Source organism: Carassius carassius, chromosome 34, assembly GCF_963082965.1.
Source record: "Carassius carassius chromosome 34, fCarCar2.1, whole genome shotgun sequence".
NCBI lineage: Eukaryota > Metazoa > Chordata > Actinopteri > Cypriniformes > Cyprinidae > Carassius > Carassius carassius.
Window position 1 is genome coordinate 7,775,650 of NC_081788.1, and position 22,702 is coordinate 7,798,351.

Here is a 22,702-nt window from a genome sequence, read left to right on the forward strand (position 1 = left end):
TCTTTATGCGCTTACAAAGGTGGTAACGTGTGAATGTTTTCTGACCTTCCCATAACCTCTTTTCATTGGCACACTGAAGAGACACATGAAGAGCAACATGTCTGTCTTTAGAAACATGCCCATTCAAAGTAAGATTGCTTTTACACTGCCACACGCACAGTCCTCATACAACTGCCACGTGTTGTTTTATTTTATTGCAACCAGTTTTTTTCACTTAAATGGAAAGACAAATAAATCTATGTAAAGAAAAAAGTGCTTTAAATAGTTTCATTGATAATGTTAATTATATAATTTCAATAAATACCTTTTTTTGATTCATTGTTGGAATCAAACAATTCCCTTTTGGAATGTTTTTTTAAATACCTCCTAAATAAATGTATTTGAAAACAAAGAAATTACAATACTCATCATCCATTCAAAAGCAGAGGAGCATTAAGATAAAATAACATAGTTACATAAATAAGCGTTCAAATGAAACATCGCTCTTAGACTACAGAGATCACGCTTTGCAATTACCTTTATAGCCTAGAGAATAACAGGACAAATAAAATAAAAAACGCCTCCACGTCCACCAATGATTGTCATGCTTAAATGGTTTAAAAAGAACACAAATGAGAAAATTCTGTACATTCATCATGTAAGGTAAGAAAGGATTGCCTGAAAACTGTTCACCATCCATTTTGCATATGTGGCTGAACATCCCAAAGCAGTGTCACTTTCACACGCCGGTGGACCTCTTGGCATGAAGCATTTCAATAAGCAGATTGTTGCACGGCACTTCTCCGCACAGGTGCTTGTAGCACAGGAAGTCCTCGGCCTGCGTGCTGAGCGATCGGACCTCAGGCAGCCGCAGAATGAGCTGACTGAAGCGATCCAGACACTGAGGGTAAGAGTAGAGCGTGTACTCGAGCAGAGCACTGTTCACCTGCTCCTGAACGCTCTCCACTAACTGCTGGTTCTCCAGGAGCTTCACATCTGCAGACAAGAAACAAATCATTACAGGCTACATTCACATCTATTGCTTAAGGCCGGGACACACCAAGCCGCCTTCAAAGACTTCAGCAACGAACTGAACAGTGGTGACGAAACGAAGCCTCGTTTAATGAAATCAAGTGAATATGGCAGTTTGATATGCTCTTTAAACTTCTGGTTACATACAAATAATTTGCAAACAATTCAAAGCTTGCTAAGCAGTGTTTTGAAACACTACTGTCACTGTAATACTTACTCCTCACTGTCCCTCCAGTGACTACCATCATGGCTGTCTTCCATATTAATCGACTGAAAAAAAGTCAACTCTTTGGAGTGACTCCAGTCAGCACAGAATTGTGACTAATGTTGATCTAAAGTGGTGTTAAAGTTGCATGAATTCCGATATGACCATTCAGAATGAGCTTGCATTGCAAAACATCTGACTTGTATCTTATTTGATATCACATATGGAATTGTCCCAAACCACAAACTAAAAAAAAAAACCTAAAAAAACATGTGGGTTGTGTTATGAAAAAACAAAACTGAGTCATATATGAGAGAATTATTGTATTTGGACTGTCTGAATATAGCTATAGTCCCAGCAGAGAGGTGTGTGTGTGTGTGTGTGTGTGTGTGTGTGTGTGTGTGTGTGTGTGAGACAACAGCCTGACCCATTAATGGAGCACTTTAAAGCATTAGCAGAGCTCATCAGAAGAGCCATTCACACAGTAATTAAAACGTTGAATAATCTTTTCAATACATTTGAAGGACACAAATTAGTCAATAAAGCTGTTTCCATTTAGACCAATAATGAAAAAAAAAATCAATGTGAGCGTGAGAGGAGATGACAAATTCTTTCGCTTTCAAAACCAGTTTTCTCCTTTCAGCTGTTTGTTTATTGTGCCTAATGAAACTGAAATTGGACATTTCTAGAAAAAGGTTTGTTTGCTAGGTACAAGTTAAAGGTGCTGTATTTATTTAACACCTTTGGTGCTCACTATATTTATTCATCTATATGTTTTAGACAGGGCTAGTTTTCATGTAAGGTTTCTGTAGAAGACACTTAGTTTAAATGCTTTTGAAGTATAATATCTTGTGAATTCTGTCATTCAAACTAAAATAATTTTTGCTGCTGTTGAAAAAAAAAAACAAGCATAAGTTGAAAAGAGTAACTAATTAATGTAGGCAGATATTAACTGAAAAGATAAATTGTGTCCTCAAGACAAGTTTTTTTTTCAGGAATGTCAGAATGTAACATCTGAATCAGAGCAATACAAACCTTGTCACATATGTTTACAAAAGTCTTTTTTTAGGACTTTTGTGTGTGTGTGTGTGTGTGTGTGTTTGTGTGTGTGTGTGTGTGTGTGTGTGTTTAATCAAGACTTTAAAGCAGTGGTTCTCATCCTTTTTCACTCCAAGGCTCAATATTGTAGACAGAAACCCCAAGACTTCTCCAGTTGTTTGTGTCTGAGTGGATTATGGACTAAGAATAAGAGTATTTATTATTTTATATTATTATATATTATTATATTTTTATATTATATTATTTATTATATTTTATGATATTTATAGGTTTAATCTAATTTATTTTTTATTCATTTCTACATGATAACATTTTGGAGCATAACTAAAAATATATACATAAAATGTATAAAAATGCTCATGAGGTTATAAGATTTCATTAATTTATATGACTTTTCCATTAAAATAAGAAATGACTTGACTTTTCATTGCTTTGGTTTGTTTTAATGCTTGTTTATGACTATACAAAATTCATCATTGGAACATAAACCTACTTTATATTCAGTGGAATAAAACGTCTAACAGCTTACCTAAACATTTCAAGTGGATTTTTTAAATATGCAATCACACCTGTTTTTTGCTTCATATTTACCACAACACTTTGTGTTTTGCATCTTTTTTTTTTCAGTTACATTTTGTCACTCTGTAGACTGTCATTGTGTCTGTGTATGTACTTAAAAGTATGTAGAGCAGTGTGTGAATAGGATGCAGTCGTACTCACTGGGGTTGAAGAGGATGAGGAACTTCAGACAGGCCATCTCTCTTCTGTCCACCTGCAGCAGCTGCAGTCTCCTGGCCAGCTCCAGTCCTCTCTGCACCATACTGGCGAGAGGAGGTCCCGCATCAGACACCGTTGACAGATCCACCTACAGCATACAGAACCTTCACTACACTCTCTCTAGTAACATCTTCTGCTTTTCTACAAACATTGAAGCCTCCACATAGTGATATTATTGTGCTATAATGATGAGGGCTGGAAACACCCACCTCCTGTCCTGTAATGAGTAGCAGACTGTTGTCTCTCCCATGATGCACCTGTCTGCAGATATGATCGAGAAGCAGCAGCTCACTCCAGCAGTTATGCAGCAGTCGCATCTGATCTCCTACCTAAATCAGGAGAAATGAAGAGTTATTACATGCTTACAGTATCAGGCCACAATATTGACTTAACGCATGATATTGTAATATAAGAGGATAGTTCATTCTTTTTGTCCATAATCAGTGTTGTTAAATTCTATACTAAAAACTATGAGAATGTGTTCCTGTTAACTGAAACAAAGCTGAATAAACAAATATTAGATGAAAAACCTAAAGTAAAAAATAAAAAAAAATAATTGAAAATAAATTGAAAAAATAGAAATGTTGCTCAAATAATAACCTAACAGAGCTAACTGAAATGAAGCTTGTAAAGAAATGCAACAAAATTAGTAAGTAAACTCTCTCTCTCTCTCTCTCTCTCTCTCTCTCTCTCTCTCTATATATATATATATATATATATGTATAGATAGATAGATAGAAAGATAGAGAGATTTAACATTAAAGGGGTCATACGATGTTGCTAAAAGAACATTATTTGGTGTAATGTTTAAGGTTTAAAAAACTCAATATTTTCCACACACTGTACATTATTGTTTCTCCTCTATGCCCCGTCGTCTGAAACGCGTAAATTTTTACAAAGCTCATCGTTCTGAAAAGCGAGGTGTGCTCTGATTGGCCAGCTATCCAGCGCGTTGTGATTGGCCGAATACCTCAAGTGTGTGATGGAAATGTTATATCCCTCACTATACTGTGATGTCCTGTCCAGCTGGAGCGACGAGACATAAACATCAAACCCATTATAAACATGATATAAACATCATTTCCTGTTGTGTCCTTTTTTGGAAGGACAAACGAAGTAGTTTCTCTTTCTCAATGAAACAGCGTCACATGCCTTGAGTGAGCACCTTGAGCCGTGGACAAGAGTGAGCGGAGGCCAGCTTGAGTGATCAGAGGCAGGTGGCTTTAAAACGGCACGGTTGGCAGATTCTGCGAAGGAGCTTGCTGCAACCACATGTGACGACCCCGAGCTGGACTCCACTTCGTCAAAGGTGAAAGCCGATCTGGCGATCCACAGTGCAAAGTTCAGCTCCAGGCATGACGAAGCGGATATCGTCCTCTTTTTCAATGCCAAACAAAGAAGTTTCGCTTTCACAGTGAAACACACATCATCTATACGGCATGGCGATGGTGCCAACAACAATACTACAGCCAGAATAAAGGTTATGCCTTCTTTGTGAAAATCTTATCTGTGTTATGCAAATCTTTAGACATAGTGATGTAGACATGTGGGGGCGTGTTTACACGAGGTGTTTTAGGGGGGTGTGGATGAGTCTTGACTTTTATAAAGAATATATCTGTGGATTTGAGACTTTGGTCTTTGCAACTGTACAGATCTTCTTTATGCACCAAGAGCTTGTAACATTCCAAAGAGAAAGGAAAAATTGAAATCACATCATATGACCCCTTTAATAAATACTATAATAGCAAAAAAAAAAAAAAAATGATTTGGGTCCAATGTTGCTTTTGGACCCCATTGACTCTCATGGTATTCTTTTTCCCCTTACACACACAGGGGGCGGAGCCTCTTTTCACATTCAACTCCAACATCCAATAACAGTTTGCAACACAAAAAGGAACAAAGTGCAACGTTAAACACATTGTTATCCACAACACAACAACATTTTGAACATGCTACAGTATGGACAAAAACCATTGAACACAAAAGTGTTTTGAAAGTCAAAAGGGTCCAAACCATCATTGGAGACCTTTGACTTTCATCGTAAGGACAAAACAGAGATACTGTATGTTTTCAAAAGATCTTCTTCTGAGTTCCACGGAAGAAAGTCATTAAGGTCTGGAATGACAGGAGGACTGTAAATAAAGTCGAGCGAATGCTTTGATTTAAGATCTGAGCTTGCCTGTAATTGAGTGTATGTGAGAAAGCAAAAAGCTTCAGAGTGAGCTGTGAATAGGAAATTGATGACTGTTCACGAAAAGCAAAAGATATTTCACACATGATCTAAAAATATTAAATAATCATAATTTCAGAGCCTTGTTAGAATTTCTCCTCTCAATAAAAAGGCTCAAAAGGCCTAAACGACAATAAATGTGTGACATTCAGGCGATTTTACTTAACTCATAGACAGTACACGGCACAAGCTCAAGCACGTCAGCTCTGACTCTAAAACCCAACGAAATACAACCCTTGCATGCAAAGGAACAGCTAAGCGGATAGAGACCATAAACTGAGAGAATGAGATTCCTTGTGAGGAGCAGTCATCAAGCACATATTGAATGCGCTGTATTTATGAGCACCGAACGATGACCTCTCAAACCTTCTCACCTGTCGTCCTTCATCGGTCTCTCCATCTCCATCCACATCTTCCTCCCGCTCTAATCCTTTGGTCGTATACAGTAGGCTGTATTCTGAAGGCCAGGTTGTGTCAGTATTCTGACAGTAAAGCTCTAATAGAAGCGTAGCACTATATATATCAACCACAGCCCAGACACAATCACTCAAACCGTGTATCCACATCTAATCAACAGCCTCGGAAACTTGACCTCTCTCGTGCTTGCGGACACAAAGTATCAGACTTATTCACAAAACCTCACTAGAACGCACACAAACACGCACCCTTTTCAGTCCAAATGCAAGTTTTCAACATCGCACGAAACCTTTCAGCAATTGGGAACAATGTGGCTATGATTCCTGCACTATTGCTGTACGGAATGTAATTAAGTGTTTCTGAAAGCGTTGTGTCTGCAGGAGTCAGTCGCTGGAATGTGTTTTCAAACTCAACACAATTCATGCTCGCGATCGCAGAATGCTAGTTGCCATGGCTGCAGAATGGAATGAACTGTACGAAAAATATGCGTCGGTCATGCAGGTGTGAATGTGCAAAAACAAAGTTTGAAATTCTGTTTCGGAATCACAGCAACAAGGAATCTTTTGTGATTTGCAACACTCCCAGATGTGAACATAGCAACTGAGTGTCCAAATTCGAGATTCCAAATTCACATCTGATGCCTTCTTGCCAAATGTCCTCTCAGGATATTAACATCCATCCAAAGCCTTTTGGAAACTTGACACATATCATCAGCGATACCGCAACTAAAATCTAAACATTAAAATGTAATCTTACTTTTAAAGCTGCTATACAAACATGCTACAACAAAACATTAACAATATCTGAATGCCTTGGCGTCCCTAAATGTTATCTTTCAGTAAGATACGTGGTTTGGCGACAAAATAACAGACTTTCTCGTATTAGACAAAACACTCCAGAATGATCATTTGGATGATCAAAGATGCGTCCACAAGCACACACACACACACACGCATGCACACACACACTTTGTCTTATCTCAGACATGTACCTTTAGTTCCTTGAAGAAGACACAGCTTCTTGCCCACTCGACTATTGAGAATAATGTCTGATCCGCCATGACACACAACATGCTGAATGGCCGCAGTTTATCCAGTTTCCCCTTCCCGCTCTGCTCCTGATGAAGATACACACAGATCTTCCCTCTCACCTGCAAGTATAAAGGTATAGAGCAACTAAGTCAAATTGATAAAATAAAAGTATAAGAATTGTGTGTGAAATTAAATACCTTTGCACTGTTTTTTACTTAAATACTGCATCAACCCTCAAAGCATGCTAGGTGTAGGCGACTGTCTTCTTTCAGAATAATCCAATCGGAGTTATATTAAAAATTGTCCTTGCTCTTCCAAGCCTTTTCAATGAGGGTAAGCTGGTGTTTGTTATTCATAAGACGTGAAATAAAGTGCGGCATCTGTAATAAAACGTCCCTCACACGGCTCTGGGGGGTGACTGAGGGCCCCCTGTAGCAAATCCATGCATTTTTGGTAGATAAATATCCAGATTTCAAACTTAATAAACACTTTTTTTCTCACTTCTGCTGACTGTGGGACATGGATGACAAAGAGGCGGATGTCGTAGTTCGTCAGTGCTGCGTGGTTAGTGACGAGCGCGGAGAGAACAAAACAAAACGCTGGTCACGAATTAGAAGCACAAAATGAGGATTTGTAAAAAAAAAAAAAAAAAAAAAAAAGAAAAAACAAAAAAAAAAGAAAAACATCTGAGGATTTTGAAATAAGCCTAGAGGAGACTTTGTTGAAAATTTGTTTCCTTTGCTCCTACATTTCCCAGAGGTGCGCGTGACGCATATGTGTTCCATCTTCCGCCTGAACATCTTCTGTGTCCCACAGTCAGCAGATGTTAGAAAAAAAGTGTTTATTACGTTCAAAATCTGGATATTTATCTTAAAAAAATGCATGGATTCGCTACAGGGGGCCTTTATTCACCCCCCAGAGCCGTGTGAGGGACGTTTTATTACAGATGTGTGTGCTTTATTTCACGTCAATTTCAACAGTTGACAACAAACACCGCTTACCCCCAATGAAAGACTTGGAAGAGCAAGGACAATATTTCATATAGCTTCGATTAGATTATTCTGAAAGAGGAAAGTCGCATACACCTATGCTTCGAGGGTGAGTAGAAGATGGACAAATTTTATTTTTGGGGTAAACTAACCCTTTACTGTAGTAACTAACATCAACTATCGATCAATTTTGGTAATTGCTCATTGTTAGTTCATGTTACCTGTAGTTCAGGTCCATTAAATATTCTTAACAGATACAACTTTTGATTCTTTTATTTTTTGTTTTGTTTTGTCTTTTGTACTGTATTTTGTACTGTTGTATTAGTAAATGTTGAAATTAACTGATTAATAAATGCAAAGTATATTTAGTGTTAGTTCATGTTAACTAATGAACAGTAGTTAACTAATGTTAATGAATTAATTCTTACTGTGAGGTGATAGAAAAATATGATATTATTAAACAAAAAAAATAAAACATGCATTTAATTAAAACATATATAAATTAACATTTTACACTTGTCTTTGAACTATAAACTATGCACCCTTTTTAAATCCCAGACTTCGCCTCCCTTTAAAGGGATAGTTCAGCCAAAAAAAAAACACTGTGGCAAACTTTGCCTAACCTCATGGTATTCCAAAACTGTATGACAAAAGTGGTCAAAGTAAGTTAGTGGGGTCCAATGTTTTTTTTTCTTTTTTTTTTAATCTTTAAAATCATCTTTTGCAATCAGAAGAATGTCTTGGGTTAAATAAATTACATTCATTTTCATTAACTAATTCATTTCTATCTCCAGATGATAAAACTCATACCTGCTCCTCATCTGGATCACAGCTGACCAGCTCGAGCACCAGCGGGGGCAAGCCAGGGTTCATGGGGCTGGTGTGTGGGGACGCAGGCATGCACCCGTCAGGGTACGGGTACCCTAATGAGGAGTCTGGTGAACTGGAGTATGTGTCTGGGTATTCAGCTTTAATGGATCTGCTCTGTAATGAGGGAGCAGTGTATTGGTACTGAGCCGGGAATGAACCATAGCTCTGCAGCGCAACTCCCAGGGCCGGGGGGCAGAGAGGGGGGCAGTCGTACTCCGGAGAGGACAGAGAAGGAGGGTGGAGACCTGAGAGTGATCCAGGAAGTGGGTAATCAGTCTGGGTGCTGGACAAGAGGGATGGCTTGACCTCTATTTTAAAGCCGCTAGCTCTGATTAAAGCTCTCTTCTGCTGTTTCAGGGCACGGTCCCGCTTGTACATGGGGCCAAACTTGTTTCTACCCCCTCTCATTCGATCTGCACGGACAGCTGGGAGGAAAGAGGGTGAAAGTGTTAAAGTATGCATATCAAACGTATCAAATATTATTTACATTTTGCAGATGTGCTGTTTGTCTAATTAAATTGGCGATGTAAGTCTATTTTAGGAGCACAGTGGATTAAAAAGCCAAATAAAGCAAGGAATGCCTGGCACGGTTTTGCTTAAGTAATTCAGGGCAACAGCAAATGGATATTTCTCTTCATATGGACATTTTCCGGCCTGGTTTTTGTGAACTCTCAACATGAATCCGCAAGTCTTATCAGCGCGTGAGGAATGTGTCACAGGCGCGCGCGGAAACAGGTGCTTCTCTGCACTCGGCCTGGGAATCGCGCGCACAGAGAGCAACATAAGAGACGAACAAGGATTTTCCATCCCAGAAACTTTAAAATAAGTAAGTTAATACATTTTTAGTAGTTTAAACTGATTTGGAAGAAAATAAGCTTGGGTACTTGTTCATAAATGGCTATGAAACATTCAAATATATTTTAACAATTTATTAACTGGTATAGATACTGTATGCATGTTCCCCAATAAATCAAAACACATGGTTTACTTTTAAGTAAATGAAGGCTATTTTAGATCTTTTTTTAAAGTCTTTTCGTCTTCTGGGTATAAACTTCATAATTAGTGTCATTAAATATGACATAAATCATGATAATGAAATATCAGAATAAATGTCTTTAATGAAAATCGATGTTTAGTCTGGAGTTAAAATATAACATAAACACATATAATAATGATTTAATGTCATATCGTAAGCATTATAATTTTGATTTGGCTCCTTTACAGCTGAATGTTTCCTGTTTTCTCTACATGTATGTTTTCTACTGAGCACGGCTCACCCTCGAGTCTCATGCCGACGCTGAGGCACTTCTGGAAGCGACAGAAGGGGCATCTCTTCCTCTGGGTTTTGTCAATGCCACAGTCCTGGTTCTGTGTGCATGTGTATCTCTTGTTATTTTGAACTGTCCTCTTGAAAAAACCCTGTCATGGTAATACAAATAATAAGGACTATATTCTGACAGGCTCTGTCAGCTGTTAAAAAACAACAGGAGTACAGCCTGTAATCACACTGGACTATTCTAAATGAATGTACTGTAGTATGTAATGTAGTATATATTTGCATACATGATGAACCAAAAAGTACCTTTTATTAATAGCATTAAGAAATGTAGTTATAGTTATGTAGTAATACATTTCATTGCATTAGCTACATTAAAATAATTCAATCATGGACTTCACTGTTCATAAACTCTTTGGTTTATGGTTATTAAGCGAGTGCAGCATGCTGAGTTAATAACAAAAGAGAAACTGGATCGTACCTTACAGCTTTCGCAGGTAAGAAGGCCGTAATGATATCCGGACACCTTATCTCCACACACCGGACACAACTCCTCCAGCTCCTCATCTGCTGTGAAGTCCATCACCCTCAAAGATGCGTCTGTGACTGAGGCAACAAATCATGTGCTTGAGATGCCATGATCAGATGATCATATATATATATATATATATATATATATATATATATATATATATATATATATATATTACATTATTTTGTTTTCATTTTTGTTATTATTATTGAACAATAAATAAGAAAAAAATTAATCAAGACTTTGTTTAACTGTGCATGTGCACTCTGGCCATGGTATAATGTTATAATGAGCTAAACATCACGAGACAGCTTTATCACATAAAGTAAAGCATGCACTATAAAATACCTTAGCGTATTCCCAAACAGTTGTCAAAAAATAAAACAACAACTGTGTAAAAGTGTCAAATCTCAGACAAAAATGAGAAACTAATGCTAGAGATCTAGAGCTCTCGATGCATCTGCTTTGTTGTGTATCTGGACACGCAGAAGAAAAGAAGGATTTGATTATATTGACTCTTGTCATCCTCCTATGGATGTGACCACCCACCCACCGACCGCCTGACTCCCACGCCCACTTCACCACACACACACACACACACACACACACTGTGTTTGTTTACTCATAGATTTCATACTAAAAGGATTAAGCAGCGAGTTATCAAAAGGTTAAGGTAAATCTATACTTTATTGCCCCCGTGGGAAATTTGTCTTAGGCTAAAAAATACAACCACCACATCTCATTAAAAAAATATAACAGTAAGAAAAGAAAGGGAAAAAAATTATAATCCTGAAAAACATAACCTAACACAATTTTATTTAATAGCTTAATTGCAGAAGGAAAAAACTAGTTCTTAAACAGATTTAATCTACATCTTGGAATTCTTCATCTCCTACCTAATGGCAGCTTTAAAAACCATCCAGTTTGTTGCATCATGCAAACCAAGAAGTGTGTTGCATCATGCAAAATCTTATCTGCTTCCCTCAGTATAGACTTTTCATATAGAGTCTGGAGATTAAGAGGTTCTATCCTGCCCATGATTTTCATGGCTGTTTCAAGGAGTCGTCCAAGCCTGGATTTGAGCTTTGCTGTCAAATTACCGTACCAAAGACGTATTCCATATATGATCACATTCTCTAGTATAACTTGATAAAAACAACACCATAATCATGCTACTGACACCATAAAGTCTGAGCCTTGTCAAAAATACATCCTTCATTGAAGTCTAGTGCACAAACTGTCAGCATGAACATGCCATGTAAGAGAACAATCAAGATAAACAAGGTATTTATATGAAGACACCTGTGTGACTGGAACAATATGAAGGGCTATGTTCACCAACTGACTTCAGATCGAATACCATCTCAGTTTTTTCACATTCACAATTAGGTGGTGGGCACTACTCTATAAATTGACTGATTTCAGAATGGTAAGAAAAACATGTATTGATCTTTATATAATAAGCTAAGGATAGCTGTGTCCTCACTAAATTACACAATGTAATTATTATTAGTTTTGCTCACACAGTTATCTGTGTATAATGTGAAGAGAACTGGGGAGCTCACACACCCCTGAGGTACTCCTGTGTCAGAGATCATCTTATTGACCTTAACCTGTTGTGTTCTACCCATTAAGAAAAAAAGAAAAAACATTTTATAATATAAGGATTTACATCCATGTGTTTCAGTTCCTCCAATAATAAATACAGTTGCACAGCAGTGTTAAAAGCTGAGCTAAAATCAATAAAATGAAGAGGTTCATATGCCTTTGACTCCTCCAGATGTTTAGAAACTAAATGGATAGTACTCCCTACTGCAACTTCCCCACTCATGCCCTGTTTATAAGCATGGATCCAGTTTTGAGGATACTTCACTTTTCAGTATAGACACAATGTATTTCTCAAAGCTGAAAAAGCGTACCCCACACCGTTCTGCCGCACAAGTTTATAAAAGTCGTGCGGAAATCCCATCAGCCCCTGTAGATTTATTTCACATAGTAATTCAATTGTAACTCAAATAACAATATGTATTATTTGATTGTCTTTATTAGTTATAATTATAAGTTGTATTAGTTTTAATTAACTGATGAATTAATTAATATTTACGATGAATACTTGTCATTCTCATGTGAAAATTAAACTACGGACTATAGTTCAATTGTTTAATTAATTCAGGTGGTGGAAATAATCGTCATTTACGTTTTTTTTTTTTTTCCAAATTAGTTTTCTTAATGTTTTGGGGTAACTACTGATAGGCTACATAAAAAAGCCCCTGTTGCATGCAATTAAATAACTGCAATATATTTAAACAAGGACTATATTTAATTATCAAACTGAGGCAAAAAATGTAAAATAAAAATCTGCGCTCGATAAAAGTCTTGAAAAGCTTGAAGAAATGGTAACCAGATTTTAATGGAAGAGATCAATTGAAGATTGTGCCTTTTGATAACTGACAATATCAGTTTAAGATTTATTTAACCACAATTTAGCCTCCACTTACCTGTAATGCCTATATTTTATATCCCATGTTTAACTACAAATATTTAAATAAACGAATAAAATGAAACATATATATATATATATATAGAGAGAGAGAGAGAGAGAGAGAGAGAGAGAGAGAGAGAATGAGAGAGAGAGACTAGATTATCTGTATTAATCTATCTGTATTTCTATGTTTTGTACCGCATAAAATTGTTTGCGCTTCACAGCGTGAGAACTGAAACTTAAAATGTGTGTTAAGGAGGACCGATGCTCGAACAGCTTCACAATGATTGTTTCGTAGAGACTCACCATTGATCTGCGCGTCCAGCACGTGAGCCGCTTCAAACTGCGTCTTTATCATTCAGCTCCAGTGATGGACCGCGGTCCGTCCAGTCCTTCAGAAACTTCAGGAGCGAATCTAACAAGTGTGAGGTCTTCCTCGGTGTCTGAGCGTCTTCCTCTGCGCTGGATCAGAGTATTGGAGAGGTCTTCATTGGATAGCGCGCGCTCATGTGACAGCTCTCACGAAAATGATGCGCGCCAGTCGTTACAGCCGCAGCAATTTATTAAGAGCCGAGAAAAAAAACAAAAAAACAAAAAATATTTCCTATAAAAAAAAAAGGGAGGCATGTCATTCACACAGTTAGGATTGGTACATTAATAAGTATCCTACAATAATGCAAAAACAAAGGTGTTTACATTTTGTTATTCTATAAATAGGCTACATATAGGCTATATATAAATATTTATTATTTTTTTCTCGCTTCGTCGTTTTAAAATAAGTATTATTATCATATTGTATTGGCTTATAATGATCTCATATATTAGCTGATGTAGGCTAATTATTATGGCATCTCGTATTCAAGTCAGAGTTGTCCTCTTTTAGATACACCAAGACTTAAAACGGTTATAGCCTTCTTTCACAAAAAGTAGGGGTCAATGACGTGACAAAGTCTGAATTTATTAATTATTCAAAAATACATGAATAAAAAAAATCTAATTCACGTGATGCTTAGCCTATTATTTTTCTTCCGTCCGGGTAAAGGCCTATCAAAAATAAATAAAATGTAATTAATATTAAAATACTATTAATATATATAAAAAACACAAAACAGGGGTCCATTTTGTTATCGTTAGATTTATTTACGTAAGCTATTCATTGTGAAAAGACACGCTTTTTAAGGTGAAACTGAGCAAATTGTAAAAACTTCATGTGACTCAAAGTACGATTTACCTTGAGAACTTCTTTGAAAATAACGATTGTGTAAAAAACGAAAGGAAATATTTCTGTAGGTCTGCTTTTCCCCCCTAGTGGTTACACCTTTTGACATCGGAGTCATTAATTCCAGTGTTTGCACGAAATCCAATGAATGCGTTTATTAGCTGATGTAGGTTAATAATGATGACATCTCGAATTCAAGCCAAGGTTGTCCTCTTTAAGATACATCAAGACTTAAAACAGTTAGTAGCCTATAGCCTTCTTTTTCTAAGATTCACAAAAAGTGGGGGTCAATGACCTGACAAAGTCTGAATTCATTAATTATTTAAAAATACAATAAAAAAACAACAACAACTGCTACTTCAAGTGACGCTCATTATTATTATTTTTTTCCGGGAGTATTAACAGAAATAAATAAAATGTTATCAATATTAAAATATTGTTAATATATATAAGAAAACAATAAAAAAGAGGTCCATGTTAAATTTATGTAGCTATTCATTGCGAAAAGGCACGCTTTTTTAAGATGAAATGGAGCAAACTTTAAAAACGTCATGTGACTCAACAGTGCGATTTACCTTGAAAACTTCTTTGAAAATAACGAATGTGTGAAAAATGAATGGAAAATATTACAGTAGGGCCTCGTGGTAACACCACTTGACATCGGAGTCATTAATTCAAGTGTTTGCACGAAATCCAATGAATGCGTTTCAAAACCCAACTTGATTACAAAGATGGCCTTTCCATGAACTCGCGGACGCTTTGAAAAGGATTTGTCAAATATTTCTCCACTTACCATCTCAGACGTCCTTTATGTGTCAGAGACCCATAATATCCATGAGCTATAGTGCACAAATTAATTGCTCTCAGAAGAATAATGAGAGGAAGACTTCAGACGCAAAAGCCTCTAAAGTTCTGTCTGAAATGTTCTTCTAAAAGCAGCATTTGATCAGATTCATATCTGTGCAGTTATTCAGTATTTAATGGCAATGAAAAGGACCTGTTTATTGCCATTAAACTGAAATCACGGAACCTAATAAGAGCCTGATTAAAAAAAAAAATCATTTCAGACAGAACTTCAGATGCTTTTGCTTCTGAAGTCTTCATGTAGGCCTAATCTTCCATGCAACTTTACAAAAGCAGGCGAATTATTTTATTACACGTGTATATTCATGATGCAAAATAAAATTAAGCTTATATTTAACATAAAAGGCTGACTGAATGGAGTGGGCCAACTGAAGAGGATAGTCAAAACTAGTCTAAATAGTGAAGTGGCCGTTGCTTCTTGCATTTAAGCACATTTGACAGTGTGACAGACAGTGTATCAGTTAGCGCTGTCAAGGTTAGCGCTGTTATGTCGGGCTGCTGTGCTGCTCGACTCTGTTCTTGATACGAAGAGCTTCACCGAGATGCTTTGACTCCGGAGAGACTATTTTTGCTTGGCGAGCATTCCTCCGTCTTCTGCTTAAACATCACTATCGTCTGATAGTGAATGAATACAGTGAGGAGCCACATCTCGTGCTCTGCGTGGAAAGATCTGTTAAGAGAAAAGCCAAGGGATATCGGTAACCCTTGTGAAAAATAAGTGCGCTTAATTGCATGAATGTGCTACTTCAGGCTACTTCACATCTTAAAAGTATATATTTTTAAATAATTATTAGTTTTATGATTTTGATTAAATAAAAGGCCAATGACGTGTACTTAAACAGAGCACGCTCTCATGTCTAGTTGTCTATGTCTAATTACACGTTATAAGGCCTACTTTATAATAAAATCAGTTTTAAATAATTGTTTAATTCATCTTTTTTCGCGCTTTAAAGAAGTAGGCTACTCTTATTTAACATACTAATTCACACACACACACACACACACACACACACACACACACACACAAAAATACGTACACACATAAGTACTTTTAAAGAATGTTATTTAGGCCTATATATTATGTAATTACTCTTTTAAAAGTATGCTAAAGTGTCAGTGTTAACAAGGGAATATTTTCAGACAACTTTCATTTATAACGACATATAAAGGTGCAATGAATCGAAAATCACACGTCACACTTAATATCTGAATATCATTGCATATATAAAAATATCAGTCTAATCCGCAAACGAGCCCCGTGTATTTGATTAGATTATCAGTTCTGCTCAAGTTCACAATACGTTTGTCTTCATTTAAAACAGTAGGCTACATCTATTGTTTTAGCATTTTGAGCTCTAACACAGGTCTGCTTATATTTCTATTAGCTTTATGAAACAGTTACAGTGATATTTTAATAAAATAAAATTGCATTCATACATTTTTAATGTGGCTTAAGTGTCCAAATATACCTATTTGAAGCAACTATATTATTTTATATAGTTTACAGGAATTTTTCTAATCCCCGTCATGTAATTGCCTAATTTTCTTGAGAATACTGTATAATATCTTGTATTAATAACACTTGTATATGTTTATCAGCCCGTAACAGGAGGGTGCGTAGTGAATGTGCTTGAAGTTTTTTTTTTTTTATTATGTACATACCTTTTTATAAAAACAATAAGGCAAGTCTATGCAATTTTATGAATTTATGCCTATAGTCACAGTGTTTGAGCTTTGTCTATATTCAAAGTGTAACACAACCTCTCACACCTTGAAAAAAACATTAAATAATCAACTTTTTTATATACTGAAAATGCAACATACACAAATATTGTTATTATGAAGAGTGTGCGCATTTCAAACTTCCTCCATTCAACTGTTACAACTTCAATCTTAAAATGCTGCACACGTCGCCCTTTGTCCAAAAATGTACTCAACAAATAGTTCACAACAAGCTGAGATGTTCTGGAAAGAGGTCGGGGTATTCTGGGGAAATGTCTTGCCCTTGAAGGGTTTCTAAAACTACAACATGCTTTTTTTTCCCCATTGGTGCCCATTTGAGAGATTGACTTTGTCCATAAACAACAATGCCTTGTGCACGTTTTGACAGTCACAAGGCCGATTCCATAGGCAGCCTTGGACACATACGGTATAAATATATATACTGAAGCAGTAGGGCATTCTATCTTGACAGGATGTTCATTTAAGGCACACACATGTCTCAATATAGAAACGCTCCGCGTCAGACGTACTGAAATGCTGCTTTAAGAGCAATATCAGATTCTGTTTACAATGTTAACTCTTAAAACACCTCATCTGTTCTAATTGCTTATAAATTGTTTAATTATTGGAGCTATCAATGTAATAATTAACATACTTAAGTCCTCAAAATGAGCCAGACATCCATGCCTGTCAACCTTTGGATATGAAAAGTATCTTGAATAGATAAATATAAATTTTGAGCAAAACTCAGCCCCGCTTTGGCCCTCTGCGGACCTCTGAGTCCCTACACACGAGATATCTGGACTCCAGCAGCTGTGAGATCCACTGCCAGAAAACCCTCGACATCCCCCATGCTGTCAAGGCCACTGTGAGCCTGTAGGTAGAGTACACACACTCACAAGCACACACATTCACACTCACTTCTCTTCTCATTCATCTCAATGAGTGACCTGACATGACACATTAGAGGAGTCCTTTAGAAATTCAGTCATGGCAAAATTAGTGCAGTCTGACAATAAACATCTTTCTTGGCATTGGTGGTTGCGTTAAATAGTTTTAAATGCTGCTTCTGTATAATTTCTGCTTTTCTGTTCAGTCCAAAACTTATGTCTGTGTGTTTTTTTTTTTATTAAATAAACGATTCAAAAGATTTTGTGGCATTTATTTGCATTTATTTAAAACATTGTGAAATATTATTGAAATTTAGATTTTTTTTTTCTATTTGAAAATATTGTAAAATGTAAATTATTCCTGTGATGCAAAGCTGGATTTTCAGCATTATTACTCCAGTCTTCAGAGTGAAGACATGATCCTTCAGAAATCATACTAATGGACTGTAAAGAAAAAAAAATCACAATTCTAAATAAATAATACCATAATACTACAAAGTAAATACTCATATTTTCTAATTTAATGTTTAATTCAGTGATGTATTTGATGTTTCTTTGTACTTATTTGTGAAATTTACCAGCATTTACTGTGTGAAAATTGTTTATACACTAACTTTCCCCCTGTTTTTGCTGATTTGGTGCTCAAAAACATTTCTTATTATTATCAGTTTTGAAAATAGTTGTGCATTTCTTTCAGGAATTTTTTTTTATCATATTGCCTACATCTTTTGTAACAGTATAAATGTCTTTATAAACATAATGCATCCTTGCTAAATAAAAATATTAATAAAAAAAATACTGACCTCAAACATTTAAACAGTATAAAAAATATGAGTAATAATAACTATGAGTAAAATTATGAGCTAAGTAATATTATTATTTTTACTAATGATTCAGAGGAGGAAACTGACAGTTCTTTTTATACAATTTCTAAAACTAACAGAGCAACTAAATATATATATATATATATATATATATATATATATATATACAGTATATATATATATATATATATATATATATATATATATATATATATATATATATATATATATATATACATACATGCATGTATACATACACACACACACACACACGCCAGCTACAGGTGTGGTCCTCTCCTCCTCTGTATCTCTTTCTTATTTCTCCCATCTCATTTAATTCCCTTCAACCCTGACACATGCTGAACGCCTGCAATCTAACGCGCCACACACACCGTTCACACACAGGCACGCTTGAACCAAAGCCACACACATGCATGTCCTTACCCCTCAACCCTGACACACGCCAAACTACAGTACCTCTACCAGCCTCACCATTCCCCACCTAAATCCACCAGACGAACACACACACACACACACACTTCATCAAACTGAGATGCATTCAGACAGATGCAACCTTGTACATTCCTCTAACATCTCCTTCCATTGCTCCTCACATTGCATAAATGACACAAAAACTCATTTACCTAATTTTCCATGCAAAAAGTATTTAGTCATAAAATGGTTTGAATGTCATTGCATTAGATACAGAAATATCAAACAAATGATGCCAGAGCTTTTCTCAGATCAAGCTACATTATTCCAGGCCATTTTGTTGCAGTGATTTGACTGGATGCATGAAGTCAGATGACGTTAACATGAGACACTAATGTTTGACAGATCTAAATACATCTTATTAAATACTACTTTTATGACCTTTTTTTTCTTGAAAAGTCACTTTCTTTTAAATAAAGGTCACTTGGTTTGATAGGTTCAGCTGACGTTCCTTTTCTTTCTCCAGATCTAAGTTATATATAAAATTGTTTAGTTTGACTCAATCTTTTATTATATTTTTATTTTATTTTTTTGACAAATCAACAATTAGGTAACCAACATGCAGGAGTTAGTTAAAAATTATACATAAAAAAGGAAATTGTATTACCCTTACACCCAAAAGAACATAACCCACAGCAGGTTTTGTTTCTTTTTAAATTATTATATATTTAATCTTGAAACGGGGTTGTTTGTTCAAGTACAATGTACTGAACATATATAATTAATTTATCTCAAACATTAGTGAAAGTTCATTGTACTTAATAGAAAAAGTTATGTGAACTCAATAATTGATTATAGTAAACAGAATTCAAACTGTATTATTTGAAAGTATTTATGACACTTGTATTAGAACATATTTGTTGTAGCTAGTAGTTAAAAAAGTAGCGTTTTTATATGGTTTTAATCAATGCAGTTATGTTTCATAAACTTAAAATAATTGAGGGAATTTTGAACTTCATTGATAACTTTGTTATTTTAATTTCAGAAAATTACCAGTACTTTCTTTTTCTATTGGTCTCTGGAATTGCCAGTCTGCTGTAAACAAAGCCGATTTCATTATTTTTATTATTAGTCATTCAAAGCTTAATCTCATGGCCCTTACAGAGATCTGGATCAAACCAAAGGACACTGCTACACCTGCAGCACTCTCCAATAATTTCTCATTTTCCCACTCCCCCCGTTTGACTGGAAGAGGTGGAGGTACTGGTCTGATCATCTTTAATGATTGGAAATTTAATCCATTACCATCTTTGGGTATCAACAGCTCTTTTGAATCTCATTCAGTTACTGTTACCTACCCATTTAAAGTACATTTTGTTGTTGTCTATCGACCGCCAGGACCACTGGGTAACTTTTTGGATGAATTAGATGTGTTGCTCTCAACCTTTTCTGAGGATGGTACTCCCCTAGTTATGCTTGGAGATTTCAACATCCTTCTAGATAAACCTCTGTATGCTGATTTCCACACTCTGCTTGCCTCTTTTGATCTCATCTGAGTGTCAACTACTGCTACTCACAAATCAGGCAACCAACTGGACCTTATTTATACACGACACTGCTCTACTGATCATGTTCTGGTTACTCCACTGCACACGTCGGATCACTTCCTCCTCACTCTCAACCTCAACATGGTCCCTGACACTTCACTTACCCCTTCACATGTCATCTTTCAACATAACCTATGCACACTTTCACCCTCCCGGCTATCTGCAATGTTTTCATCTTCACTTCCTTCCCCTAAACTGTTTGCATCTTTGGATGCTAACAGTGCTACTGATACTTGCTGCTCCACTCTTACATCTTGTTTAGACACTGTTTGCTCCTTATCTTCCAGGCCAGCCCGTAACACCCCTTCTGCCCCTTGGTTATCTGATGTTCTACGCGAACACCGTTCTAAGCTTAGAGCTGCTGAAAGGGTGTGGCGCAAATCCAGAAATACTACTGACCTTAATATGTATCAGTCACTCCAATCTTCTTTCTCTGCTAATGTCTCCACTGCGAAAATGACATACTACCGTAACAAAATTAACAATTCATTTAACTCTCGCATGCTTTTTAAAACATTTTCCTCACTTCTTTGTCCTCCTCCTCCCCCTCCTGCTTCATCTCTAATAGCTGACGACTTTGCAACGTTTTTCATTAATAAAATTAAACACATTAGTGCACAATTTTCCACACCACAATCAGTCAAGCTCATATCACCAGCAAACTTACACTCATTTACATCATTCTCTTCACTCTCTGAGGCAGAAGTCTCAAAACTCATCCTTTCTAATCACCCTACAACTTGCCCGCTTGATCCTATTCCATCTCATCTCCTACAAGCCATTTCTCCTGCAGTTGTACCTGCACTCACTCACATCATCAACACATCCCTCCACACTGGTGTTTTTCCCTCATCATTTAGACAGGCATGTATAACTCCACTACTTAAGAAACCCAACCTCAATCCTTCTCTTTTAGAGAACTACAGACCAGTTTCCCGTCTTCCTTTCATTGCAAAAACACTTGAACAAGCTGTGTTCAACCAAGTGTCTACATTTCTCACACACAACAACCTCCTTGACAGCAACCAATCTGGCTTCAGAAGTGGACATTCAACTGAGACTGCCTTGCTCTCAGTTGTTGAAGCTCTAAGACTGGCAATAGCAGAATCAAAATCTTCAGTACTTATCCTGCTTGATCTGTCCGCTGCTTTTGACACGGTTAACCACCAGATCCTCCTATCAACCCTACTGGCAAAAGGCATCTCAGGAACCACACTTCAATGGTTTGAGTCTTACCTATCAAATAGGTCCTTCAAAGTATCTTGGAGAGGTAGGTGTCCAAGTCACAACATGTAACTACTGGAGTGCCTCAGGGCTCAGTTCTTGGACCACTTCTCTTCTCTGTCTACATGGCATCATTAGGTTCTGTCATTCAGAAACATGGCTTTTCATACCACTGCTATGCTGATGATGCTCAACTCTACCTCTCATTCCATCCTGATGATCCGACGGTAGCTATTCGCATCTCAGCTTGTCTAACAGACATTTCTTCCTGGATGATGGATCATCACCTTCAACTCAACCTTGCCAAGACAGAACTGCTTATGATTCCAGCAAACCCATCGTTTCATCACAATTTCACCATCAAGTTAGGCACATCAACCATAACTCCTTCAAAAACAGCTAGAAGCCTTGGAGTTATGATTGATGATCAGCTGACTTTCTCAGACCACATTGCTAAAACTGTCCGATCCTGCAGATTTGCTTTATTCAACATCAAGAAGATCAAGCCCTTTCTTTCGGAAACATGCTGCACAACTCCTTGTTCAAGCACTTGTTCTGTCCAGGCTGGACTATTGCAATGCTCTCTTGGCAGGTCTTCCAGCCAGTTCTATCAAACCTTTACAATTAATCCAGGACGCGGCAGCAAGATTTATTTTTAATGAGCCAAAAAGAATACATGTCACACCTCTGTTTATCAATTTGCACTGGCTTCCAATAGCTGCTCGTATAAAATTCAAGGCATTGATGTTTGCCTACAAAACTACCACTGGCACTGCACCCGTTTACCTAAATTCATTACTTCAGACTTTTGTGCCCTCTAGAAGCTTGCATTCTGCAAGTGAACGTCGCTTAATTGGGCCATCCCAAAGAAGCACAAAGTCACTTTTACGGACTTTTAAATTAAATGTTCCCTCCTGGTGTAATGACCTCCCCAACTCAATCCGAGCAGCTGAGTCCTTAGCCATCTTCAAGAATCGGCTTAAAACACATCTCTTCCATCTTTATTTGACCCTCTAACTTTAACACTCACTATTCTAATTC

The 22,702-nt window shown here is 36.7% G+C and overlaps 1 protein-coding gene across 2 annotated transcripts; it reads right to left on the reverse strand.

Annotated features, from left to right (window-relative positions):
* Positions 1-284: 284 nt before the first annotated feature.
* On the reverse strand, positions 285-13,420 carry LOC132115415 (nuclear receptor subfamily 5 group A member 2-like). 2 transcript variants are annotated; one of them, XM_059523880.1, is made up of 8 exons: positions 13,186-13,420; positions 10,347-10,471; positions 9,867-10,008; positions 8,530-9,014; positions 6,691-6,849; positions 3,262-3,381; positions 2,996-3,140; positions 285-975 (listed from the first exon to the last, which is right to left on the reverse strand). In XM_059523880.1, the coding sequence occupies exons 1-8, from the start codon at positions 13,235-13,237 to the stop codon at positions 719-721; spliced, it is 1,485 nt and encodes a 494-aa protein (XP_059379863.1). In that variant the 5' UTR covers positions 13,238-13,420; the 3' UTR covers positions 285-718. The 2 variants fall into 2 exon arrangements, with proteins under 2 accessions (XP_059379863.1, XP_059379864.1); XM_059523881.1 differs by lacking the exon at positions 13,186-13,420 and adding an exon at positions 10,746-10,943.
* Positions 13,421-22,702: the final 9,282 nt, after the last annotated feature.